The sequence below is a fragment of the Wasmannia auropunctata genome, unplaced genomic scaffold (assembly GCF_000956235.1).
Source record: "Wasmannia auropunctata unplaced genomic scaffold, wasmannia.A_1.0 LD334250.1, whole genome shotgun sequence".
Taxonomy (NCBI): Eukaryota; Metazoa; Arthropoda; class Insecta; order Hymenoptera; family Formicidae; genus Wasmannia; species Wasmannia auropunctata.
The window spans coordinates 720,804-746,942 of NW_012028640.1; the positions used below are offsets into that span (position 1 = coordinate 720,804).

Sequence of the window (26,139 nt, forward strand, 5' to 3'; positions counted from 1 at the left end):
GTCAAAGGTATACTTACCATTGCACATACCTTTGATACGTTTGACCGGAATAATTTTTCTTTTTTTATATAAATGAACGATTACGTCTCTCTCCGATATAATATTGACAAGTTAAAGTAATATTAAAGATACCTTAATGTTAAGGCAACAATCTAACTTTTAAGTATGTACCGTACTGTATTGAGTAACGAGTACTCCATCGAGAAACGAACAAACGACTAACGATTCTATTGTAGAAATATCCCTCGATTTACTCTCTTTCTGTCTGTGAATATGTTTATTACGAATCGCAGAAATATAAAACGGTCGCTGAAGAAGATGAAGAAAAAGAAGAAGAAGAAGAAGAAACTTTGAATAGTGGGAAGTAGTTACAAGCTTACTTTCATCTAGATAATGTAAAGAAAAAAAAAACAAATTATCTTGCTCGGAAAGTATTCCTGTAACTGAGGCTCTAGCTGGATAATTCTTCCGTATATAGTTTTAATAGCCGAGACTGTGCAGTAGCTATTTCACGTGCTGTTGCTTCAAGATTAAGTTTGATATTTTGTATACACATTAAGGGACTTCATATTTCATCATGACCAGCGTTCTTCGTACACGCATACACACACACATACACACACACACACCACATACATACATACATACCGGGAGAAGTCGCCTCGAAACAAAAGTCAGAATACTTATTGATATCGGCAAAAGAACTACATCGTTTCTATTCATATCGTTTAAGATTTTAGTTGTACTATTCGTTCTAGCTGCTAAACTCTTCACACACGTCCATGTTCTGCGACCATTAGTTTCAAAAAAAAAAAAAAGAATGTTATAATCATTACGCCCTTAACGAATAATAATAGCGTGCGTCACACACACGTCGTCGTGGAAGGTACTACCAGTCGTCCGGTCAGCTTTAAGTGCGAATTGCGATGATGAATTCAACTGAAATCTTAAAGCTTATTATATCCGAAGACGCGGATCACTGCTGCCTGGCGGGACACTTTTTGAGAATATTGGAAAAAGAAAAAGATATAACCAATAACCATCCTCGATTGAATGCGTGGTTAATTATTATTATTATTATTATTATTATGAAGGGGGTATAAATGAAAGTGTAAAAGTGCGTATCAAACATGTGAGAATGAATGTGTGAGTAAGTTAATAAAATAACTAACGATATATGCACTTAAGTACTATCCGCTATGTGTATGTGTGTATTTATATACATGTATGTGTGTGCATGGGGATATATCGCAAAATGTATATACATACGCACATATACATCGTCTGTATGTATAATAAAATTGTGACAGTAATTAAGGCATACCTTATTTCATAAATATTTGAGGAAAATACATCAACGGTTTACTGCTCCTTCTATCTCTACAAATAAAAAGAAACTGGAATATTGTACTATAAAATTCTGTTTCATTAAATGTTAATCTTGCCGATGAGTTAACGAGATACGAGCTGTTGTGTATATAATAACATATAGCAACAGTGAAAGTGTATATGGATGTTTGGTCAAGGTAGGTGGCGTGCCCGCTCTACAAGATCACGCACCACTTTCTATTATTGTGATACCATCACCGTTTAGGGTGTACATACAAAACACTTATGTAAATATTTTTAGACCATATATTTGACAATTCTTAAAGGCATATATATATATATAATATAATACAGACAAGCCGCGGAGGCACATGATTTTTCTTCCGTATTGTTAATACTAAATAACATTGCGTTTACAAACGTAATGAACACTAAGAGCCTCCCAGCTGCGATGCGCCGGTCATCGCGCTGTAGCCCATCGGAAATAAATAAACATTGCACAAGTGCAAACATTACGAATTACTAAGATCTTGCCCTGTACCTCTTTTTTTCACATCGATACAAGGACACGACATGAAGTTCTCTGTATAAAAGCCTAGCTAATGCCGCGTTTATTCGTAACAACATGTATTAATTAGCTCGCTTCACTTTTAGCAGAGCACGACGAGGGTACGGCAACGTAGTACAAAATATTTGCGTGAACAAATTATTAGAAAAAGGTAGTCTCTCATTTCGATGCACATATCGTGAGGATTCTGTGATCACATACTTAGTCACGACAAAAAAAATAAATAATAAAAACAACGCGTATTCTTAATAGTACAGTAGAGTGTGAATTTTCCTAAGTTCTTGCGGACCTACGTTGACAGAGAAGGATTGTTCCGGGCCTTTGTAGGGGATCTTTATCTCGGCGGCGAGTAATTTGCGTTCCTGCATCGCCGCCGCCATCTCGCGATTCGGATACACGGCGAAATTCGCTTCCGCCCTTCCGCCCGGCGTGCGTTTGATAGCCTCGCGACGTACCTGGGCCTGAAAAATGTATTTTCGGCATCCAGTAATTAACGCTGCATTAATTTGCACTGTTACTTAAGGCCATTTCACACGTACAAAAATTTTAGTCGTAATCGTAAGACCGTAAGCAAATTGATCAATCACAATCAAAATTGCGGTCTTACGTTTTCGAATGTTCGACTGCGGTCGGTCAATATGCTTAACGACTTTACGGTTACGATTAATATTTTTGTACGTGCGGTAGCCTTTATGTCTTTCATCTACACTTACCACTAGCTCGTCAACTCGCTCCTTCAGTTGCATAATGTTCCTCTGTCGTTCCAGCAAATAATGATATGACGTTTCGGGCACTTTGCGCCTCAAGTCGGGAACTGTCGGGTATACCAGAGTCTTTTCGACATCCTAAAATGCGAATAGATGCATTAATTTATATTGGAGAATATTTGGGTAATAATAATCAATAGTGATTGTAGCGATTGATCACCTTGACGAGATCAGTAGTCTTCTTTCGCAATTCTTGAATTTTCGTGTCCAGAGACTTGAGATTCGTCGGCGACGGCAACGGTTCCAAGCTGTCCAACTTTTGACGCAAGACAGCGCACATTACCTTCTTCTTTTGTTGGTGCTCATTATTCAAAGCTTGCTTGAGGGCGTTTATCTCCTGCACGTAATATTTGTTGTCCAGAGTGCTCGTTATCGACGTGCTTCCCGTCATGCTGTCTGCGCCAGACGCCGATATCGTTTTCTTGCCGATTGACTTCAGTTTCTCCTTCAATTGCCCCTTCTCTGTTTCCAGGCTGTCGATATCGGTCTGAAGATGGTCCATTGTTTCTTCGAATTCCTTTTCCTATCCATCAAGGAAAATATATGAAGAAATCGATAGACGGATGTAAGATTGCGATATACGATAGCGGAAAAAGGGCGTACCTTGCGTTTCAATTGATTCTGCGCCTCTTCTAACTTTCTCTTCAACTTCTCGACATTCATCTCGTGCTCATGCTGTTGCGTCGCGTAACGCTTCTCGGCCAACTCCTTCCGCAGCGTCATTTCGGACAATTCTTCTTGCTTCTCTCGCAGAGCTAATCGCGCCTCGCGTATATCGCTGTCCCTCGCTTCGAGTTTTCTAATATGAAAATATTCAAGGAATTACCTCAAAGAATCTTCTAATAGGTAATTGCAGTAGAGCCGACGGAAATGTACGCACCTGCTGAGTATTTTCGTCTCCTCCACCTCCTTCCGCACGGAATTCGATCTAGCCACAATCGGCGTTATTCGCTCGCTCTCCCTAGTCTGCTGCTGGCTTTGTGTCTGTCCGCTTATAGCTAATTCGTTCTCGCACTCGGCCATCTTCTGCGCCAGATTTGCCGCCAGTTGTTGTATCACCGTTAAGCTAGCCTTGATAGTGGCGACAGGGCCCAGGTCTTCCGTATCGTATACTCTTTCGCTCGAGGTTGCGGCCATCTCCTTCAACTTATCGGCCGCCAATCCCGCGTCTAAATCTGAAGAATTAATTTGTAAAAAATTGAATTCACCTGTGTAAGAATATTACAAAAATAAATTTTCCAAGTTCATCTAAAAAAAAAAAATACCTACCGCCATTTTCGGTAATAGCCTGCAAGGCACTCTTCAATAGGTATTGAAGTGTCTTCATGATCTTCACACCGTGCTGGTAGCACGTCGAAAACTGTTCGTTGCAATCTTTGTCTAATCCTAAATTGGCGCCTACGGTAAACGCTGGACCAGCGTGATCACGCGGCACTCGTCTTCTGGCCGATTTCAAATGCTGCTGTATCACCTCGCACGTCGTTTCGACATGCTGACAGAGCTTGCCTTTAACAACAAAGATGCGTTATAGTGACATTTGCACAAGTCAGATTTAATTAGCTAGATATTACGTACCTATATCGGCACCCTCTCCTTGTATCAATACTTTGATCGCCGCGGCGTCGGTAGCTATGGCGTCGCAGGTGTTGCCCAAGGTTCTCGTGCCGTTCACGATCAGACGCGCCTGATTGACGGCCGTACTCTCGCCGAAGAGCACGGAGAACATCGTGGCGAAGTATCCGCAACACTTCTCGATCGCGTCCATCGGCAAATTCTCGTCCAACTGATCCCGCTTAGCCAGCTCTATCAACGAGTCCAAGGACTTCTCCTGCGCCGCCATTTCCGGATAAGCCGCTCCCGCTTTAAGTAACATCTCCGAGGTGCACGAGTTCAAAGCAGACTCGAAGCAGCCCAGGGTGGTCTGTAAGGCGTACATGTGCGAGCACAGACGAGATCTGAACGAATACTGCGCTACCGAGTGACCTCTCACTACAGAAGGCCTGTAATAAAAAAAAAAAAACTGAATATTGTACGAAAAATCTGAATGAAGCTTGCGTGACGAAATGGGATCGTCATTACCTGTCTATCTTCTCGATCGATCTGTACTTTTCCCGAACTTGCGAAATCAATATCTCCGTTTTCTGTGTCATTCTCGGTATCAGTAAGAGTGTCAATATCGCGTCGTGATCTCCACCGCGAGTCAAAAATGCGGGAGGCATGAAGGACAGCAAATAGCATACGTGATTTCGTGCCTCCTCGGCGTCTAAGCGACGCAGTTCGAGGTCGACCGCCTTGGTTTGCGCTCGGGTCTCGGCGAATGTTTTTTGGAAGTCTAATATCTCCGCAAGTTGGTCCGCACCTAATCGTAAACAATATGAGAATGCACAAAAAAATTAAATAATGAAGTTTCATATATATATTCTTACCCCTGTATTTTCTATCTTACCTCGAACGTTAGTCTTGATGGACTCCGTCGATTGAACTCGTTGTTGCAACTGCAAACACTGTTCCTGCAACTGATGCGTGAGTTCGCGGAACTTTGTGATGGTTAATTCGCGATCCGCGAGCGTCTCCAATGCGGCATCTCGGTGCCGTTGGGCATCGCGCGCTGCTCCAAGTGCAAGATCCAACTCCTCGCGAAGCTCCAACTCCAATTCTTTGGACGATTCGGCCAATTGATCTGACATATCCTAAAGAGAAGAGAGAGTAGTATATTACTCGTTTATATACATTATAAACTATATGTATGTGCAGAATATAGAGACTACGTACTTGCAGAGCCTCCAAATCTGCAACAGCCTCTTCCAGTTCAGCCACTTTTTCTTCCAACGCCATTTTTTTCTCGCCTAGCATCTCGACCATTTCTTCGGCTCCTAACGCCGCATCGACCTGCAAAAGAAACGTTAAAATATGTAAACGCGTATATAAACATGTTATTACAAATCGTACAAATAATATATACTTGTTCCTGTAGGTCCGCTATCTGATGTTCCATTTCTTCGACCCGTGACGACAATTTCTCTTTGGTACGACCCAATTCCAGGATCTCAGATTTCTTCTGATCCATATCCTTTTGCAGTTTTTGGAATTCGTGTTTCTCGTGCGCCGACAAATCTCGCATTTTCACGAGCGTTTCACGCAACCTGTTATTTTGCTGTTCCAGTTGTTTCACCTCGTAGCTCGAAGCATTGGCCGTAGTCGTTCCACCGCCGGCTGCCTAATTTGCAGAAATAATAATGTCATTTAAATATACAAAATAAGAAAGATACTTTACGAAACTTTGTAAGTATATAGACAGAATATTATACCCGCTCAGACATTTCTGTGCGTAATATCTCTAGATCCAATGTTTGTTCCTCCAATTTTTCCTTGAGTTGCTCCAACTCGATCTGAAGAGTTTCAGCCTTCTCTTCCGCCATTTCTTTATCTAATGTAGCCATCTCCACTGTTTCTGCAAGATCAGACATTTCTTCTTGGTATTGTTCCCTCGCAGCGTGAGCTTCTCTGGCTTCTTGCCGTGCTCGTTGAAGTTCTCTTTGCAGGCTTGCCTTTGATAACACAAAAATGGAAATTAAAAGATTTATTCACAGAATAAAAAAAAATAAACTCGTTAAATGAAGATCTTTAGCATGTATTATATATATTCATATCTATCCCCTCCACTTGCAACGCTGGCTGCAAAGGTTGCCAAATGACGTCACTGATACTCACTTGACTTTCCATGACTTTAGCCTTAAATTCAAGCAGCTGCTCAACCTGTAGTTTCGTCTTTTCGAAATCTTTCATCCTTTCCTTATCTTGCATTCGCTTTACACGTAGCGTTTCTACTTTCTCGGTAAGATCGCGTACCTGTAATATTATATACATATGCACATTATAATTATATACAACAAAATATATACTTTTATAAATGGTATAATATACACTGTAAGAGAACAGAGAACAAAAAGATCCTCGAAATGGAAAACTTGTAAGAGAAATTTACCTGAGATTTCAAATTGTCGTTTTCTTGCACAAGTTGCAAGTGCGACAATTTTTCTTCCACCAAGTTCGCAGCCGCCGCCGAACCCGCCATGACCTGACCGGGTACGAATTGCGGTTTCAACGTTTCTACAAAACCTGTCTGGATTACAGAAAGGGAGAAAAAAGTAAGATAAAACTTGCGTTTCGTGCCGTTGGGTGTTCTTTTTATTATCGCATGAAAGAATTGGTATCTCGCCAAAGAGAGAGTTTCTTCAAAGTCCTCTGGACCTGTGTACCTGTGTCAGCTCTTGAAACGCATATACACACACACACAGAGAGAGTTTATTAACTAAACGGCATATGAATGGCGCAAACAAAGATAACGTATATATAATTATTCTCAAAATGCGGCAATGAAAAAAACACCCCACTCATTTCCTATATATGAGAATCGTACATGATGTTACGACAATGCCGAATTGTTTCTGTATTTACATACGGATAATAAAATTAGTCTGTTTCGTGGTGATTAATGAGAGATATTAGTTGCAATAGCCAAAACACCAACAAGCTACACCGAATATTCTATTAGTACTAACGAATATATAGAGGAAGATCCAGTTGATGGAGTTGAATCGTGTTATGTGATACATTTACACAGGGTATGGCTAAAATCAGAGCGTATCGAGACTGTCTCATCTATTACGTCCTAACGACTTGCACATGTGTGTTCATTTGCACATCCCCTGTTTTCACGGAGGTTGTTAACTCTTGACAAATATAATACTCTGAGAAAGTTACTGATCAGGCAAAGCTACATCTTGAAGATGTAAAAACCCGGTCCGTGCTATATGTTAGTATTCGTTAAGCTTGTAACACACAAACGCGAGGGGAATTCAACTTCCTTACTGTAGAAGGTAGGACGAAGCGATGCAGAACATCCCTTCCCATTGTGTGTGTATATCGTGAACTATCGAAGCACCATAGAACTCAGTTAATGAAGCTGTTGTGAAACACAATAATGATATGCGAAGAGCATAAAACAAAATTAACGAGTAACAACCCTATTCTACCTCTGTGAACCTAGCACCACTAAAAAAAAGTTCAACTGTGTACCTTAATTAAGTCCTCATTTATTCCTAATTTATTGCTGTCGCGAATTTATTGCTCCTATATACCCTTTCGCAAAATATTAATAGAAAAATGGAGGTGCTTCACGTTACTCCCATTTTGCTTTTTATTTAAGTTAAAAAAATCCATTAAGAGCGTCAAGTATTAGCGCATGTACAAGAGTATACAATTATTCAAAATTCTCGATATTTCTTTGCAATATCTTAAAAAAAAAAAGTAGCAAAAAATTTTGATATGCCTATTCTTTTCTTTACTCTGTATGTGTTTTTTATATTAATTTTCTGCGAATGGATAAGAGCAATAAATTAGCAATAAATGAGCATTTAATTATGATATATTCGAACTTTTTTTTAATAGCGAGTGCTAGATTCACAGAGATCCCTATTCTGTAATCCTTAATTTTTCATTTTAATCAATCAATTATCGTTAGTAAACAACTTTTCCTCTTCTATAAATGATAACTGTTTATTATTCATTACAACACACTGTTTTGTTGTTATAGAGTAAGAAAAGTTCTTTACTAACGACAATAGTTTAACAACATCATTAAGAATTAGAGAAATTAGGGCTCTAAGTCGGTAATCCACTAAGGACGAACGGACGTATCTGTTAAAAGTGCAATGATGCTGTTTTTCATTACAAAAGTTATGTGTTACGATGCTTTATGATCGGCAAACAGCTAGTATGAGAAAGAACAAGATATTAGAGAGGTGATGTATATTAAAAAAATTGAGATATTACAATTAATGAGTATTAATTACATTATTCTGATCATCTTGGGCCTTTGGCTTTTTGCCGGGAGGCGAGCTCGTGCTAGGGGACTTCTGAAACACGTACGTGCATTCCCATATGAATCATTCTGTGCTAATGGAGTCCTCTCTCTGACTTGCAAATTTATAGTCCTTTCCTTTTAATTTTCACCGTTAATCTCTACCTCACTTCGATTCAAACACACTTTTCCGATCAGACAAAACGCATACGTGCACAATTTGATTGATCGAGTCACAGAATAGGATTCTTTGCACATGAATATAAGAAAACATACAAGTAATCGAAAGACCTATATAGATTTCAAAATATCAGATCACCTGTTTGTTAGTCAAAAACAATGGAAATATATCACAAGAATACAGTAGACATAATTTCTTCACATAGGAATTATACCATTCATCATATTTATGTCATCTCATGCCTTAAATTTTCTGAATAATTTTCTTTATAAATTTCTTATTCTTACTATTTGATATAAATAGTAAGATAAATAAAATATATAAAATTTATATGCTATTGGTATAAAAGTAATTTATTTTACTAACAGTTTTATACTTTTATATCACAGCTTATATTACATCTTACCTCAACGAATGAGGCCCGCTTCGAAGTCGAGGTTGGCGCTGGGATTAATGACTCGCCGCCGTCTCTACGGTCGTGCGACGATCCAGTTAGGCTTTCTGTACTTGGGGCACTTAATAATGTTCTACTTCCAGATAAAGATAATCGAGAACTGTAAAAAATAATACAAAATTTTATGAATATTAATGATATTTAGCAATTTATATCATATTTTTTATACATATTTGCTGTGCTAAGCCGACAACAAATCAACCGCGATGGAAATTCACAAACTTATATTATTTATATTAAAATAAAAAAAAAATAAATAAAAACTTGCGCATAAAATAATAAAAATCGAATATTGAAATAATATTCGCATAATTATGTATAATTATATGTCTGTAAAAAAGTTGTGGCATATTATTAAAAAATATATATATATATTATATAAAATAAAAATATATAATCTTAGAAAAAGGCAAACGTAAATTAAATAGCTAAATAAAATTGATATATAAAATAAAAATATAATCTTAGAAAAATGCAAACTTAAATTAAATTGCTAAATAAAATTGAATTAAAGCTTGTAATATTTAGCAATACAACTTTTGTGTTACAATATTGAGTGCAACAGAAATAATCGCTAATTGTTTATTAACTGAAACTAAGTACGCATATGTAGAAGCTCCATAACAGGTATTGGCAAGTTGTTTGTGCTTTAAAGCTGCAGAATGTTCTATAGTTGTTCAATGATCAGAGAATGCAGTTTGCATTTTGACAGAGCCAGTAGTCGAGAGGTAATTGTGATTTTCAAACTGTCTATAATATTATAAGCAGTAGCAATAAAAAAAAAATACACATCGCTGATATAAATTCCACTCGCCAAGATTTAGCTTGCATATAATCTTACCCATAAAGTTTGTCAGTTTGCTGGCGAGTAACATTCGCAGGAGATGTTTTTCTCCGTACACTTTTATGAGCAGCATATAATTATATTTAAGAACTTTTATTAATTACACACACACTCGCCTATTCGCCTATTTGTTTACATAAGAAATGTCGGAAATTTTTAAAAGGGAAAATAACACGATAATCCCTTTTCCTTTTACTAACATTATTAGGTAGGAAACTTACGCTGTAGGCTCGTTCCTTCGACGCATACTAATGCTAGCATGAAAATTGTAAAAATAAGTAACTTCCAATATTCTCCTTTTCAAATCTATAAATCACATTCAGCTAGCTCAACACACTATTTTTGATGCGAATAAATTATGTTTTGCTTAAGTTTACTATTTTCCATCTCATTGTCAGAAGTTGATATATTACTTTAAATGTGCTAAAATACTGTAATACTTTACAGCTTTACTTACTTTACATTTAATTGTAACGCTAGCATAATCTATTGTTATTGATGTTGTACACAGAATATTTGCAGTTTATTGCACTTGTTGCAGAAAAATTATACAGATTTTTCGTTAAAATATTTTTCTTTAAATCTAACCAAGATCTTTCAATGCAATCCAACATTTAGATCTGACAACTCACCTGTTTAGTCGACTTCTGGCTCTAGCGGCGCTATCATCAGGTGTTGTGGCATTGCTGCCTGCAGATGATGGGCTGACTGGTTCAGTTCTATTGCCAGCCTCGTCCAGCAAAATAAGTTGCGTTTGGCGTGCAAACATGCCATGATTCTCTGCGCACTGCGAAAATAGAAATAAAGAACATAAATATATATTTTCTCCTCAGTGAGTAAATTGAACTAAACGGTGAAAGTAGATTTGTCATTATAAACGCGTTATCTAATCATTAGAAATTACATAAAAAAAAGTGTGATCTAAATTAATATAATAACTTGTTTTTCTCTTTTATTTGGTGTTGTATTGTTTTGTAAAAATCAAACTTTCAATGATCTATAACTTCGCCTTACAAATCTTACATCATGTACTCTTTTTTGACTTATCTAATAGAATCAAAATCTCTTTCTTGAAGGAATAAATGTAATTGTTGTCGATGATATATATTGAAACGTCGATTAAATTTCAATTAACTTAATCGACGATTTAAATAATATCTGTACCACCTTCGTTAATATTAGAATAGAATTATTTGTTCTTCGTTGCTCGACACAGATTGGAAAGAAGCATTTATAAATCAAAGACGAGTTAGCTCGAAGTTTTGGTGTAAACAATTCCGCCGATCGAATTAACCGTAATTAATAATAAACCGATTACGGCAATCAGAGTTTGGAGTCGAGACGGACCTTGGGTATACGTTTACCTTGAAGTACACCTGGCCCTTGACGCTGCCGTTGTTCTTCCCCTTCGGCTCGTCGAGTATCACGCCGATCCATTTGCCCGACGCGAACGCCGGATGGCCGACGTAGGCGATCACGCCTTGGCACTCCTTCACGGGGACCTCGACGCGCTGCCCGATTTTATATGACATCTTTCTCTCCCTCTAGCTCTCTGTCTCTCACTGTATCTGTCAGCCCGCGAGACTCGCCCCCCAGAGCCCAGACGAACGCATCAGCCGTGCGTTAACCTGCGCGCGCGATCTCTCTCGTGTCACTCGACGTGTGATTCGATTCTCGCCGCCCAGAGCGTAGAGATTGATGTTCGACTTACGACAGGACGAAACGATCAGTGCCACGAGTCACCGGATTTGCGATCCGAGCTCCAAGCGCGATTCCTTTTTGAGAGGACACGACGTGCCGTCATCCGCGTCGCGGTGTATCGGTGTCGTCGTTGCCCACCACCGACTGACACAGCTGCTGCGCGATTGCTGCACTTTTGTACGAACAGCAATTTATTCCTCTTATAAGCTAAACATATATATTTTGCATCTTTCCTCTTCTTCTTATATTTTTATATAAAATGGAAATACATGTTTTACTGCGAAAGGAACAGAAAAAAAGGCAAAGCTCCCGTTCTGCGGATTTCAAAAAGGATAATAATAATTGATAATAGTTCAAAATTAAGCAATCTGCGTGGCAGATCACTTTGATCTGTTTTGATTTTATGTGTATAGAAGCTGAGGCGGACAGCCTCAGGAGACAAGGAAAAGGACAAAGGATTAGAGAATATGACGTTTTCGCATGTCGCTCTTTTTCAAATTCATCAAATGTCTAATTACTTAAATTATTACTCTTTTAGCATGGAAATACGAACGAGGTGTGCTGTATTAAGTCCGACTGTACACTTTCCACACTTTCCCACATCCCTAGCTCTTTTGCTCCCAAGAGCCAGGGAATTTTTTCCTGGCGTTAGCGGGAGGGGGGACGGTCTACACAATAGGCCTAGAATAAATTTATTTATTCATATTTATCTAAGGAAGCAGCTGTCCTCGATCGATTTTTCGTTACGCAACAATTATTCGGTAACTGGCATCGGGGGTTTCAAGCGCGCGTTCGCTGCACTCGCCGTGCAGTTTCCTCGACATTCCGCGGAACATAGGGAATGCGCGAGCGCGCGCGCGCGCAGCAGCTCTCGCGAGGCACTCTGGTGATATATTCCGCTGACACGGTATATTTGTTTTCGTCCGTAAGTACATTCGGAAGTCCTCCGTTTATTGTGCCCGCGCGTTCGCTCGCGCTCGGACAGCGTAGCGGCGAGCGCGGATTGTTGCTGGCGCGACAGGTCGTGCCGTGGACTTGTGGACGACAATGGCCAACCACTACGAGGTCCCGAACTGGTACGTCTCGCGATCGGTGAGAGAAGAGAGAGAGAGAGAGAGAGAGAGAGCTCCCTCCCTCGCAACGCGACCCGGTCGTCCGGGTCCGTCTTCTATTGTTTACGCAATCGCGCCGACGTCCCGGCGGTGCAACGGCTGGCCGACGTCCGGCGTCGCACTTCGCGTGTCGCACACAAGTTAATATCCTGCTTTCAGGGCCGGCAAGCCACCGGTGGGGCTGCACCTGGACGTGCTGAAGAACGACAAGTTGATACAGGTACAGAGAACGAATAGTCACCGCGTCAGCCGTGACACTTGAGTGACATATATGTCACTCCCTCCGGACACTCCATTATCGCCCGTGCGCGCGGCACGTTTCACATGGACTCTTCGCTTTACAGAAACTCATGGTGGACGAGAAAAAGTGCTATCTGTTCGGCCGTAATCAGCAGTTGAACGACTTCTGCATCGATCACGCGTCCTGCTCTCGCGTCCACGCGGCTCTCGTGTATCACAAGCATCTGAATCGAGCGTTTCTGGTTGATCTGGGAAGCAGTAAGTACAGAGCTCATACCAGGACCAAGATATCTTCTTTCAAGAAATATTTTTTAAATATCAAAGTTCTTTCTTTTTTTTTCAATAGAAAATCTGTTTAAAATTAATGTTTTACGGAAAAAAGAAATTATTCTAATTCTTTGTTCATATAATATTCTTATTTATAAGATTTTAAGTTATTGTACAGAAGAAGCTTGATTATATTTTTTTATAGAATTATATATTCTATCTTTTATAGAAATTTATGTTATACATAGAATATGTTTTACATAAATGATGGATAATTTTCCAGCACACGGGACCTTTATTGGAAATCTACGTTTAGAAGGTCATAAACCGACTCAGTTACCAATTGACAGTACATTTCACTTTGGGGCGTCTACTCGGTATTACATAATAAGGGAAAGACCTCAGACTGGCGCCCGGCCTATCATCGAAGAACTGGAGAAGCTATCCGAGGATATGGATGCCGGCGGTTTGCTGGGTTTGCCAGAAACCGAAACAGAATTAGACGTATGTATCAAATATTCGATAACGTATGTTAAAATCTTTACATTGTACTAAATGCGGCTCAATTGATTGTGACTTGCAGAATCTAACAGAGTTTAATACAGCTCACAATCGACGGATTTCTATGCTTGGCATAACAGACGACGAAATGCATAAACCGACGCGCAAGCGGAAGAAAAAGGGAATCACCTTCAACGACGACGAAGAAGTAATCAATCCAGAAGATGTTGATCCGTCAGTCGGGAGGTTTCGTAATCTTGTACAAACGACAGTTGTTCCTAGTAAGGTACGCACGACATGGTTTGCACAGTCCTTGTAGGGAGAAAAACCTAGTTGCATTATTACGAGACTGCTTAACTTAACATTAAATAACTAATCGTTTAATTTGATATTAAAAAAAAACAAGTGCTTCTTCTATTGCAGAGAATGCGTATGGAGGGTGGTCTCATATCGCTGTCAGAAGATCACAATCTTCTGAAGCACATGCAGCCCACGTCTACCACTCCGCAGCTCTATCACGATCTACCTCCCGAGCAGTTCACGCCGTCCTCGATGTCGATCAATCCGTTCTCCACCGCGCTCACGTCGCTGACGTCGCGGCTCGGTATCGCGCTACCGAATCCCGCGCCCGAGGTGGAGATGACGCCGAATCAGATACAGGCGGAGGTGCAGCACGTGCAAGAACACATGCCGGGCGCGACGGAGGGCCGGGCGATGGAGCCGAAGAAGAAGAAGTACGCCAAAGAGGCATGGCCTGGGAAAAAGCCGATACCGACGCTTCTTGTATAATAGGGAGGAAATTACCGTTCATACGCATATGATATGGCCCTTGTTTTCTGATAAAGCTGCACCTTCATCCAAAAATTGTTCGCACATTATAGATTCACAATTTATCGTCAGCTCTATCAACGTGTTATTATATCGTCATTAACTCTATCAACTCTCTATCCTAATTGAACCATATAAACGTTGAGCCATATAAGCTTATGTTGAAAAGACTAAATCTATGCTAATTATAAAATATTATTTAAGTGATAAATAATTCAAATTTAACTTCGGCTTATTATCATGGTTTAAAATTTTATTTAACGTGAACGTGTCTTGCAAAGAGACTTGTGATCCACTCGAAGAATGCAAATGAACTACTGTAATCTGTTAACGCGATAAGTAGTGACGTGCATTCGGTAGCTAAAACTAATAATGATACTCGAGCTTCTAAGTGATGATATTGAATATACTTTTATGTTTATCATGTTAAATTTTGTCTTACATTTTGTGCTACATTTAGTTTATTTTTACTGCGATAATGAATAATAATCAATAGAAATAAAATTATTAATGTTTATTTTATCAAATAGATTTTCGTGACTAGCAGTATGAAGTTACAGCCTAGTTTTAACATTATCGTGATTTTTAATAATTATTAATAACAATATTATTTAGTTATTACGTAATATATTGCATTTCTTGAAACCTTAGCATAATTTCCTCTACGTACAATTGCTATCGCTCCAAGTGCAATGAATATAATGTAAATAGCTATAAAGGGAATTTTGTTGATATACTTTTATAAATAATCAGTACCAAAAAAAGTCAATGAAAAAAACAAATATTGTACATATTACATGAATAAGTATTATTTTGGATCAGTAAATTTTCGATGTAAAGAGTTCTTCATTGTTCATCTCTCCGGATGTATATACGTATGTTCGTTTCTCTGTATGCCAAATGAAAGATTATTTGTAAAGTGATGCAACACTCATATATTTTTATACTTGCTCTATACAATGAACTTTCACAAAAAAAATACTCTTCTATAAAATACCGTGACAATTATAATACGATGATAAACGTAAAATATATCTTTCTACGTAAAATTTAACGTAAGAGCTGTGACATTTCTCTTGTAATTTCCGCCTTGTGATCGGGCAACGAAAAAAAGGAAAAAAAAAAGAATGTGCCGGCCTGTTCCGAAAGATTTTCCAAAAACGCATTAATACTCCAACGGTGTGTCCGGCGTGGACGGCGATTCGAGGGCGACTTCCTCGTAATCCCTCTCGAGTGCCGCGAGGTCCTCGCGCGCCTCCGCGAATTCGAGCTCCTCCATACCTTCTCCTACGTACCAGTGAATAAACGCCCGCTTGTTGTACATCAGATCGAATTTACGATTGAGCTTGGCCCACGCTTCTTCTATAGCCGTCGTGTTGGACAGCATAGAGACAGCTCGTTGAACCTGCCGATATGCAGTTGATGTGTTACATAACAAATTGATAATTATAAACAACTGTTATGTTAGATGTAACGTACACATATAATGTATAATTTGATTGTATTACGTAATATCAATGTATTTCTAATTATTACGTAAACTATATTATGTTAGAAGATTGATGATAATTTAAAATTTTATATGGCATAATAATTATTGCGTAAACAATTATTATGTGAGAAAGCTGTAAATTAAAATTAAAATTCTAATCGTGCATATAAGGTAAACGTACCAGTGGCTGAACGTGTATCTATAGCTGAACAAGTACAAAAAAATTTATTTTTAAATGATTTTTTCATAATATTATAATTTAATTGTAATCTTTAAATATTTTTACAATTAAATTTTGATATTATAATAAAAAAAGTATTTGAGATTAATAAATTTTGTGTACGTGTTCAGATATAGATACATGTTCAGCCACTGGTACGTTTACCTTAATTTGAATTTAAATTAATATCAAATTTAAAGCCATCTTTTGACAATATAATTTTTATCAGAACAAAAAATAAAGAAGAACTCTATATATATATAAAATTTTGTATATAACATAATACATTACATATTTGAATATATTTTTTATATATTCATATATGTATAATCCTGATTATTTCAATATTTTTTTGTATTTTATATTATAAAGACACATAAAATTATTCAGGAATTTTAGAATTCTATTTTGAATCCCGGCACAAGTTGTAGAGCGTCTGAAAGTGATCTGTCTAAAAATTTAATTTACTTTATTTTGATTTAAAAAATGCAAATAAACGTGAAAAATTAAAACTTTCACGAGAAGATTTGTCTACGATACCTTCGCGAGATCGCCGCCTGGCACAGCCGTGGGCGGTTGATAATTGATCCCAACTTTGAAACCTGTGGGGCACCAGTCGACGAAACGGATGTAGCTCTTGCCCTTCATAGCGGCGATCGCGGCATTGACGTCCTTCGGCACGACGTCGCCGCGGTACAGGAGGCAGCAGGCCATGTACTTGCCCTCGCGCGGATCGCACTTGACCATCTGATTTGCGGCCTCGAAGCACTCGGAGGTGATCTCCGCGACCGATATGCCCTCGTGGTAGGCCTTTTCGGCGGACACCACCGGGGCGTAGGTCGCCAGGGGGAAGTGTATGCGGGGGTAGGGCACCAGATTCGTCTGGAACTCGGTCAGGTCGACGTTCAGGGCGCCGTCGAATCTCAAGGACGCGGTGATCGACGACACCACCTGACTGATCAACCGGTTCAGATTCGCGTACAAGGGTCGCTCGATGCCGAGTTTGCGCCGACAAATGTCGTAGATCGCTTCGTTGTCCACCATGAACGCGCAATCAGAGTGACTGATTGTCGTGTGCGTTGTTAATATCGCATTGTAAGGCTCCACCACGGCGGTAGATACCTGAGATTTTTTTTAACAGATTACTACGATTCGCGCGAATGCTGATCTTTATTTTACGAAAGCATATAGTTTCCATAGAGATTAGCTTTAAAATTGTTTTTGTTTTATTTTTTATTTATATTAATCTTTATTTTCACTACAAATATTTAGAAATTTAAAAAAATAATATTATAATAATAATAATTTAATAATATTTTTCAGTTTGTCTTAATCTTGTCATCTCTGAAGATATAAGAGAGCGAGAAACTAATTGATTTTTCTGCAAGAATGTACAAATCGATTTAATTGTTCTGAACTCACTTGCGGCGCTGGATATATGACGAATTCCAATTTACTCTTCTTGCCGTAATAGTCGGACAGCTTTTCCATAAGCAGAGACGTGAAACCCGAACCTGTGCCACCCCCGAACGAGTGGAAGACGAAGAAACCTTGCAGGCCGGTGCACTGATCGGACAGTCTCCGCACTCGGTCCATCACGGATTCGATGACCTCACTGCCGATGGAATAATGACCGCGAGCATAATTATTGGCGGCGTCCTCTTTGCCGGTAATTAATTGCTCCGGGTGATACAATTGTCTGTACGTTCCCATCCGAACTTCATCTACAGGAATAATGTCATTTTTTCAAATTGCAGATATATATTTAACAAGATGATTATATAAAATATTTATATTGTTATTATTATTATTATAAGTAATTTCCTCTGCGCGGTGACTCTATATTATTATAACTGACCAACGACAGTCGGCTCGAGATCGATCATCACGGCGCGCGGTACCATCTTGCCGGAGCTCGTCTCGTTGAAAAAGGTGCTGAAGCAATCGTTAGAACCGGAAGCCTTGTCGGACGGCATGGTCCCGTCCGGCTGGATACCGTGTTCCAGACAATACAACTCCCAGCAGGAGTTGCCCATCTGGACGCCCGCTTGGCCCACGTGCATCGATATACACTCGCGCTGTAAATCGCATAACGTATTTTATGTTAACTGCAAAATCTTGTCAATGCACTTCAAGATAGAATTTTGGATATTTTTTTCAGAGTTGAAAATTGTCTAGAAAAAACGTAATTTTACTCTCCTGTACCATTTTGCTGTTTTTAAACTTCTCTTGATGTTACACAATGAAAATTTGGATGGTCAAATCGAAATTTTTATTAAATCTTTAATTTAAACACGATAAATTTGGAGGCCGGCCATGAGCTACTCTACGAAATAACACTAGCAATTTATATTTTTGTTGCTCTGGTAACCGTTACGATTCAGCTTCACGGCGATCAAAATCAATTATTGATATGTATTACAGAGTGAGATGAATATATTAGTGAAATAAACATTCTGCTAAACAGCCAAATTGTCAAAATATGATCTTTGTTCGTGCCAGACTTTTAAATTAAATTTAATTTAATAATTAGAATTTAATAAAAAACTTCATAAATATATTTTACATGATATATATAATATACTAATAATACTCTTGAATTATAAAATATATTGGAAATATAAACTGTTTGAGTTTAATCTGTTTTTCAATGTATGAACATAATGCTTGAGATATATACATATATAAACATAATTATATACAAATTAAAATATACATATAAAACAAAATACTAATTTATTTGATAATATATAATTACATTAAAAATAATATAAAACATACATTATATTTACAACTTTACAGTGTTTTAATGCAACTTTCATTTCATATTTCAACGTTTTGAAAATTGTTTAAATTAAATTCAACAGACATTGTTAAATTTTGACGCTTTGTGAAATTATTCAATATATATACGAGCAGCCTCTTTTCTTCAATTATACATCACGTTCAAATCTGTCCAGGAGCAGTATTCTGTACACGCTACTGATGATTGTCGGTGCAGTCGTTGCACAGCTTTTTTTATTACAAAAAAAGCTGCGCAACGACACCGACAATCATCGGTAGCGTGTACAGAATACTACCTCTCTGAACAGATTTGAACATAATTGAAGGAAAGTCGACCGAGCTGCTCATATATATATATGTATATACCGATATATATACCCTTACCATGCGTCAGACGTATCCGTGGCAACTAAGAACGCGTCGTGCAACACTTTGCCGTTTCCATTAAAAGTGATATCATCTGCAAAATAGATAAAATGTTGAATGTGCCGTGGATGAAGCTGTCTTTTTGAAGCAACGATCGTAATGATCACATAATTGCCGGCCGCATAATCATATCTGTTATTATACAATCATCTAGAAACCGTTTTTCTATGACCAGTGTACAGCTACAGTTTTTTTTTTACACAATCAATTGATTTAATTAATTCTCACTGCCCAGTGTGATTTTGCGAAAGTGATGCACAATTCACCAATTTGTCGCTCAAGAGATCTCAATCGTGTTTAAAATCGCGCGTTTATAGAACACACACAAGAAGTGTACTATTAAATAAATAAATTTAAATATTAACTTATGTTCTTAAATATTGAATAACAACTTTAAATATTAAAATGCAGTCTCGTTAAAAGAAGGATTAATTTAAAGTAACATCCTAAGAATGACAAGAGGCAATCCTTTCAAATATTGATTGAGAAGAAAAAGTACAGTAAAAAGGATATTATAACGCGTCGACGAATGGATACTAATTACAGAGCGAATATCGCGAAGTGGCTGCCACTTTCTGACGGTGCCCTCGACAAATGGCTCGTAGACGCTTCTCTTTTGGACGAGAGAATGGGAAAGCTTGCAGGATGCATAGCTTTAATCATCGAGGACTCTGCGGAGGCTCGGACTTGCGATCAGGAGGTCCGAATATAAATTTACAACGAAAAATTCTTTTACTGCTAATAATTATATAAAATGAAATTAAACCTATACGGACATTTAATTGCCTTACGCTTCTCGCAGGTGTTTGAGGAAGTGATAGATAATCTGGAGGAATTAATAGAGAGTTACAAATCGACGTGCAATCCGGGGGAATTAAGCAGTCATCCGATATACAAATATAAAATAAATCATCTGTCGATAGTATTAAAGCGCAAACTAAATGTGATCGCAAAATTCATCCAAGATTTGATTAATGATATTGTCGATTGCAAAAATGACGAGAACATAAGAATAGTATTCAGGTGACAATCGAATGGAAATAATTCCTTCCTCTGCATTAATTGTATTATGTTGAGCTTCAGTTTCGCTTTGACTTTATTATCTTAATTGCTCTTTGATATAAAAAAATTAATTTCTTTCCTTGGTACATTTAAATTTTATCAAATAACAGATAATAATAATGTAATTGGCAAATTGTAGATTGGTAAATGCTTACAACAAAATTCTCGACATGAATCGAGACGTGTCGGATCATTCGTCTATCAATGTCTTTTATAACGATTGCCCATCCATGCTTGAGCCCTTGAAGAAAATCTCCGTAACCAAAATATTGCAAGCAAGTATTCCAATATTAATTATGCGTTAGTTTTTGGGAATCGAGAATTAATTTTTCTTTAATGAGTTTTACAGTTTAGTTGAAGGCACTTTAATTATACATTTTGTAATAATTTTAATAATAATTTTAAAATAATAATTTTAGATATTAGCAAAGAACAGGGCAGAGGAATCCTGTCACGAACTTATCGACTGTCTTCTAGCAAATTATGAGCCCCGTGAAAAAATCGAGCCTGCATCTACAACGAACGATGTAGACGTTTCAGAAAATTCCAGCATTGAGATCTATCGGTCAGTTTACGATCACAATTGTATCGCTTGTATTATTAATTTTAAAACATCTTTTACGCAATACATATGTAAACTTTTATATACTTATATAGTTTATCTTATATTATAAATTTTTATAGTTTTCTTATATTATTTTATATTATGTATTCAACTATTGTTAGAACATCAAAATTACAGTCTAATCAAATATATCTCTGTTACACTTGTTGTAAACTCTCAAACTGCAGCGCTCTTACGAGGCATTTAACGCCACCGATCACAAGTGCGACTTCAATGTCAGAAGTGGAAACATCCGATATCGAAAGTGTACAGGCACTCGTGAACACGCAAAACGAGCAGATCCTTAGACTCTTAAATGTCGTGCAAGAAATATCACCGCAATTGCTCGGCACGGACGCCTTAAAGACCAGCAAAGGTATAGTCCGAATGGATTCAACGGCTACATCTTCTAGTGTTAAATTATTTTATAATAGATTTATAATAGATTTTATAATAGATTATAAATAGTCGAAGCATTCAAAATTTCAGGCGAGACGAGATTGAGAGGCAGCGCGATAAAGAAAGTGAAGAATTATTATCAGGAGGTGGCATGGGGCTCACTGTCCAGTATTTTAGATCATGTGATACTGTGGTGGTCACGGGAAGCCCTCGCGACTCATCACAGCCACGGCGCTCAGCATCTCAAGGATTGGTTGCGGCAGTTCATTCAAGGGAACGAAAGTAAAAATGTCTTTTTATTTAATAGCATTTTCTCATTTTCAATTTCGTTCTTTCGAGAGAATATTCTTCTGTATATCCTCAAAATTTCAGTTCCACCTACGGTCAGATCGGCGCTCCAGAATTTATGCGACGCTCTCGGGTATCACACGACCATCACCGTTTGGGACCAGATGTTTAGATTAGCTTACACCTCGGCCTTCGAGTGCCGTTCGAAACCGTCCTCCGCCGAGGTCGGTTCGATAAAATGCACAAACAAACTTAATAATAAGAAAAGTAATAATAAATTCTTTATACATAGATAATGGCAACTAATCGTCATAAATCGTTTTTTCAGGGAACCGACACTGGTCAAATGTTCGTCGAGCTGTTCCAGCTGTTGGTCACCCTTAGCAACGAATGCGAGGTGGGCGGCGAGTGGGTGATAGGAGCACCCTTGGTAGAACTGCCATTGTCGGAGCAGATCGTCGTGTTGCACAGGATGGACCACTCGGTGCACACAGCGAGATTGTGGGCCATTCAAGAAACCAGGATTATAGCCCACACTTGGGACCTGGACGTGCTTTTTCTTTTAGTCAAGGGCGATATAGTAAGCTGTCTTGAAGAGCTGTCATATCTCAAGGTACAGTTTTTTTATCTCTGTTTTTATAAAGAAAAAAAATGTAATATGTTAATTTTTTTATCGATTGATTGTTAGCTCGCCGATCACACGACCGCATTGTCCATGAATTCTATCAGCGTCCAAGTATACGTGTGCACGAAGATGAGAGCAAAAATTGTTTCCGAAGTCAAGGCAAACGTTCAATTACTTCAGGTATAATGCTGTATTGAATTTCAGACGTAAAAGAAAAAGATGATTTTTGAAGAAAAAAAAAAGATTCTTTGATGTGCCAATTAATTTGATAAATAAATTAAGCATACACATATAACTTGAATTAAAAATTTTTTATCAACATTTTTCATATACTTAGAATTTAGATAAAATTTTAAGTATTAATATTATGATTAAGGTAGTAAATTTAAATCGCCAAAAAGTGGGAAATAATTCTTTTGCGAATAATAATTTTTTAATTAATTTTCAGATCTGCTGCTTAAATAAAAAATTAAATGCAGATAATTTTATGCTTCTTTATTTTCGTAGAACTGTTCTGCTAAGTGCATCGACATGCTCGCCAAGATCTGTCGCGTGATCAGCCTCGCAAATTTGCACATGTGTTTTCCGCATTCGAATTACTGGAGGAGAAGCAGCGACACATCTCCGGTGGCGGCCAGTCTTTATGTGGAAGTTTACTTTGGTACGTTTCTTCTGCTACATTATTCTAATATTATTTTTAAATAATGTTTTTGAAATAATTGTAGAAAAAGTATTGCTACCAGTGTTGGAAGTGATAGAGGATCACGAAACATCCAACATGATTCTACGAATAATGTGCGAGGCGTGGCTTGATTACATTTATCTACATCGCATTAAGTTTAGGTAAATTTTTCATTTGCTCGACACTCTGATTGAAGCTGATCGTTTCATGAAGCGATGTAAAAACAATTATCTATATGCGGAATAGAAATTAGAATTTCCAATACTTGCCTTTTCTGTTTTTACATTACTGCATATTTAAAATAAAATGCGCAGCGAGTACGGTGCGCAGCAGCTGTTGACGGATTTCGCGTACGTATCGACGTGGGTCACGGAATGTTCGATCATCTCGCAAAACGTCAGGAGTCACTTGTTGAAGAACGAGGTCCTACGTCGTTGCGAAGGCGTTGGCCGGCTTCTGTTGAGGCATCCAGGCGAAGCTATCGCTATGCACAAACGATTGGGTAAATTAAATAAAAAATTTATTTGGAATTTAAATTTCAGATATTTGCGATTTTCGACAAAAGTGGCTCGATCGCAAATAAATGTCATTGTCAAAATGTTGTATTCTTCATTAAGAGATTAGTAATTTCTAAGAAAATTTTTTTAAATCAATGACGAGAATCCAAATTTCTTCGATGCTTCCTGAAGGAGAGACTAAGCCTTCTTCTTGCTGCTTTTGTGCGATTTTAGCTCGAAGAACGAACGAGCGTGGATCGCCGGAATCTCCAGGTCTGGAACGCATGCCAGCTGAGATGTACGTTCCGAATCAAGAACAGTGGCTTGAGTTGCGCGCTCCGAAGCGATATAATTTTTGCTGTATGGAATAAAAGAAGTAAACGAATCGTTTATTGGAATTGTGACGCATGTTGTTTCCCCAAATTTTATAAGTTGTTGAATATGACAATTCGATGTATTATAAATATTTCTCATGAGTTTGTTACTTTGAATTGCAAAGAAATAAAGTTACTGATAACTTATAAAAATTAATTTAATTAACAATAATGTGAAAGGTTTAATAAATTAAAAATAACAAAAAAATATACAAATATATGTATTTCAGAATTGCACAATTGTTGTAACTACAAAATTTGTGAAAATCTGAAATGCATACATTATACATGTATATTTTTTTTATTATTTCATTATATTTTGATGGATCTTTGTTGTATTGATTATTGGCAATTGAATTGTATAATGGGATTATATTGAACAATCACAAATAGTAAACAATAATAACAAATACAGTTTATAAAGTTATTTGTAGTGTTAAGCTCGTATTTGAATAATAAAAAGTATAAGATCAATCGGCCAAGGATTGAGCAAAGTTAAAAAATGACATAAAATTACGAAATCAAATGCTAATAAATAAAAAGTTTAATGTCATATAAATAATAAAACAAGAAGTTTTGACTCACGGAGTCTTCTTCAGTTGAAATTAAAAATCGAAACGTCTTGTTTTATTATTTATATGACATTAAACTTTTCATTTATTGGCATTCGTGGGTTCTATGTAATTTTTTACCTTTATTCGTTCCTTGGCCGATTAATCTTTTTGTTTATAAAGTTAATTGGCGGACCGCATGCAGCGGTTATAGTTATACATCACTAACTAATCTATAATTAATAAATCCAATAAGGGCAACAAGTCTGAGCTAGGTTTTTAATGCTCCAATAAGACAATATTACAAAGATTAAAATTAAAATTAAAACGTTTTCGACCTGTATTAGGTCATTCTCAATGTTAAATCGATAAAATTAATACAAGTAAAATTGAAACAGTAAAATATAAAAGTACAAATAACTCAAATTTGTTAAATACCATCTAAAACATAATATTTAGGCGCAAATTTCCAAAACATCGCCTGAATATTATGTTTTAGATAGTATTTAACGAATTTGAATTACTTGTACTTTTATATTTTACTGTTTCAATTTTACTTATATTAATTTTACTTGTATTAATTTTTATCGATTCAACATTGAGAATGATCTAATACAGGTCGAAACGTTTGTTTTAATTTTAATTTTAATCTTTTTATGTAATATTGTCTTATTGAAGTATTAAACACCTAACTCAAGCTCGTAGCTCTTATTGGATTTATTATTTGTTACTCTGTTGAACCTTTTTAACTTGTCATTTTAATCTATAATTCATTTATCTAAATGAATTCTAGACACTCTTTTATCATATATTATAATAGAATGTTAAAAGGACGGATATTAATCACATATTGATTTAAATCCAACCAGAAATATTCGAATGGAGTGGTCATAGTTACATTTTTTTTTAATCTCATAAAATTGAGACATATATGGGGTAAAGGCTCGAATTCGAGACCGCCAATTACGAATCAACGTGCTCGCGCACTAAGCCATTCGTTACCCCAGAATTAGTATGAATTATAGATATAGATTAGTCACAGCAGTGACGCACGGGTCATATGCGATCCACCAATTAACTTTGTTTGTTATTTTATACGTATTTTAACGGATTTTTGTTGTATTTTTACTTTATTTTATTGCTTTAATTAATTAAATTACTTGCATCAATTTTATTTATTATACTTATTAATTTTATCTACGTTATTATTAATTAATGGAAATTAATTTTTAAATGAGATTTTCTTGAACAAAAGGAAATGGAAAACAACGCGCAATTATTTCAATATTCATTGTCCACATTAATGAATTTCGTTATATGGCTATGTGCGCAAATTATAATCATTTGTTACAGACAGATCATTTGTTGCATATATAGATTTATGTTCTCGAGAAACCCAACAAGGAACGGAAGCCTTTTCCATAGTACGACGGCGTATTACGTTACTTAGGTACAAGATATGTGGCATCGCACACCGCTG

At 37.1% G+C, this 26,139-nt stretch overlaps 4 protein-coding genes across 9 annotated transcripts; 2 read left to right on the forward strand and 2 right to left on the reverse strand.

The window, feature by feature from the left end:
* Nucleotides 1-1,617: 1,617 nt before the first annotated feature.
* LOC105458937 (dynactin subunit 1) lies at nucleotides 1,618-11,930 on the reverse strand. Of its 6 annotated transcripts, none has more exons than XM_011704561.1 (20): nucleotides 11,371-11,930; nucleotides 10,639-10,793; nucleotides 10,228-10,260; nucleotides 10,004-10,063; nucleotides 9,115-9,262; nucleotides 8,520-8,582; nucleotides 6,650-6,787; nucleotides 6,376-6,513; nucleotides 5,973-6,212; nucleotides 5,627-5,881; nucleotides 5,437-5,553; nucleotides 5,111-5,354; nucleotides 4,744-5,023; nucleotides 4,240-4,664; nucleotides 3,934-4,170; nucleotides 3,545-3,839; nucleotides 3,268-3,463; nucleotides 2,825-3,187; nucleotides 2,611-2,742; nucleotides 1,618-2,358 (listed from the first exon to the last, which is right to left on the reverse strand). In XM_011704561.1, the coding sequence occupies exons 1-20, from the start codon at nucleotides 11,536-11,538 to the stop codon at nucleotides 2,143-2,145; spliced, it is 3,903 nt and encodes a 1,300-aa protein (XP_011702863.1). In that variant the 5' UTR covers nucleotides 11,539-11,930; the 3' UTR covers nucleotides 1,618-2,142. The 6 variants fall into 6 exon arrangements, with proteins under 6 accessions (XP_011702863.1, XP_011702866.1, XP_011702864.1 ...); XM_011704564.1 differs by having other exon boundaries at nucleotides 11,354-11,521; XM_011704562.1 differs by lacking the exon at nucleotides 10,004-10,063 and having other exon boundaries at nucleotides 11,371-11,929.
* A 462-nt stretch (nucleotides 11,931-12,392) lies between these two features.
* Nucleotides 12,393-15,498, forward strand: LOC105458940 (nuclear inhibitor of protein phosphatase 1). Its single transcript, XM_011704568.1, has 6 exons — nucleotides 12,393-12,783; nucleotides 12,979-13,039; nucleotides 13,164-13,317; nucleotides 13,610-13,830; nucleotides 13,910-14,113; nucleotides 14,251-15,498. The coding sequence occupies exons 1-6, from the start codon at nucleotides 12,755-12,757 to the stop codon at nucleotides 14,614-14,616; spliced, it is 1,035 nt and encodes a 344-aa protein (XP_011702870.1). The 5' UTR covers nucleotides 12,393-12,754; the 3' UTR covers nucleotides 14,617-15,498.
* On the reverse strand, nucleotides 15,155-18,726 carry LOC105458938 (tubulin alpha chain-like). Its single transcript, XM_011704567.1, has 5 exons — nucleotides 18,573-18,726; nucleotides 18,226-18,445; nucleotides 17,790-18,091; nucleotides 16,908-17,489; nucleotides 15,155-16,060 (listed from the first exon to the last, which is right to left on the reverse strand). Exons 1-5 carry the CDS (start codon nucleotides 18,573-18,575, stop codon nucleotides 15,821-15,823), a joined length of 1,347 nt encoding a protein of 448 aa, XP_011702869.1. The 5' UTR covers nucleotides 18,576-18,726; the 3' UTR covers nucleotides 15,155-15,820.
* Nucleotides 18,727-20,106: 1,380 nt separating this feature from the next.
* LOC105458941 (coiled-coil domain-containing protein 142) lies at nucleotides 20,107-24,393 on the forward strand. The gene is made up of 13 exons (XM_011704569.1): nucleotides 20,107-20,277; nucleotides 20,380-20,600; nucleotides 20,779-20,914; nucleotides 21,059-21,204; nucleotides 21,432-21,619; nucleotides 21,733-21,924; nucleotides 22,015-22,154; nucleotides 22,259-22,543; nucleotides 22,619-22,735; nucleotides 23,063-23,216; nucleotides 23,281-23,398; nucleotides 23,552-23,739; nucleotides 23,969-24,393. The coding sequence occupies exons 1-13, from the start codon at nucleotides 20,107-20,109 to the stop codon at nucleotides 24,103-24,105; spliced, it is 2,193 nt and encodes a 730-aa protein (XP_011702871.1). The 3' UTR covers nucleotides 24,106-24,393.
* The last annotated feature ends 1,746 nt before the right edge of the window (nucleotides 24,394-26,139 follow it).

What these genes read in the sequence shown, in the direction of transcription:
- LOC105458940 (XM_011704568.1), top strand. Translation starts at nt 12,755, where the DNA reads ATGGCCAACCACTACGAGGTCCCGAACTG. An exon ending in CACTACGAGGTCCCGAACTG is followed by an intron (nt 12,784 to 12,978) that starts GTACGTCTCGCG and finishes TCCTGCTTTCAG; the next exon opens with GGCCGGCAAGCCACCGGTGG. An exon ending in CGACAGTTGTTCCTAGTAAG is followed by an intron (nt 14,114 to 14,250) that starts GTACGCACGACA and finishes CTTCTATTGCAG; the next exon opens with AGAATGCGTATGGAGGGTGG.
- LOC105458937 (XM_011704561.1), bottom strand. Translation starts at nt 11,538, where the DNA reads ATGTCATATAAAATCGGGCAGCGCGTCGAGGTCCCCGTGAAGGAGTGC. An exon ending in TCGATCGAGAAGATAGACAG is followed by an intron (nt 4,665 to 4,743) that starts GTAATGACGATC and finishes TTTTTATTACAG; the next exon opens with GCCTTCTGTAGTGAGAGGTC. An exon ending in GAGACGAAAATACTCAGCAG is followed by an intron (nt 3,464 to 3,544) that starts GTGCGTACATTT and finishes TTTTCATATTAG; the next exon opens with AAAACTCGAAGCGAGGGACA.
- LOC105458941 (XM_011704569.1), top strand. Translation starts at nt 20,107, where the DNA reads ATGGATACTAATTACAGAGCGAATATCGCGAAGTGGCTGCCACTTTCT. An exon ending in CTCGGACTTGCGATCAGGAG is followed by an intron (nt 20,278 to 20,379) that starts GTCCGAATATAA and finishes CGCTTCTCGCAG; the next exon opens with GTGTTTGAGGAAGTGATAGA. An exon ending in CAAACGTTCAATTACTTCAG is followed by an intron (nt 22,736 to 23,062) that starts GTATAATGCTGT and finishes TTATTTTCGTAG; the next exon opens with AACTGTTCTGCTAAGTGCAT.
- LOC105458938 (XM_011704567.1), bottom strand. An exon ending in TCATATATCCAGCGCCGCAA is followed by an intron (nt 17,490 to 17,789) that starts GTGAGTTCAGAA and finishes AAAAAATCTCAG; the next exon opens with GTATCTACCGCCGTGGTGGA. An exon ending in CAGGCGGCGATCTCGCGAAG is followed by an intron (nt 16,061 to 16,907) that starts GTATCGTAGACA and finishes GCATATCGGCAG; the next exon opens with GTTCAACGAGCTGTCTCTAT.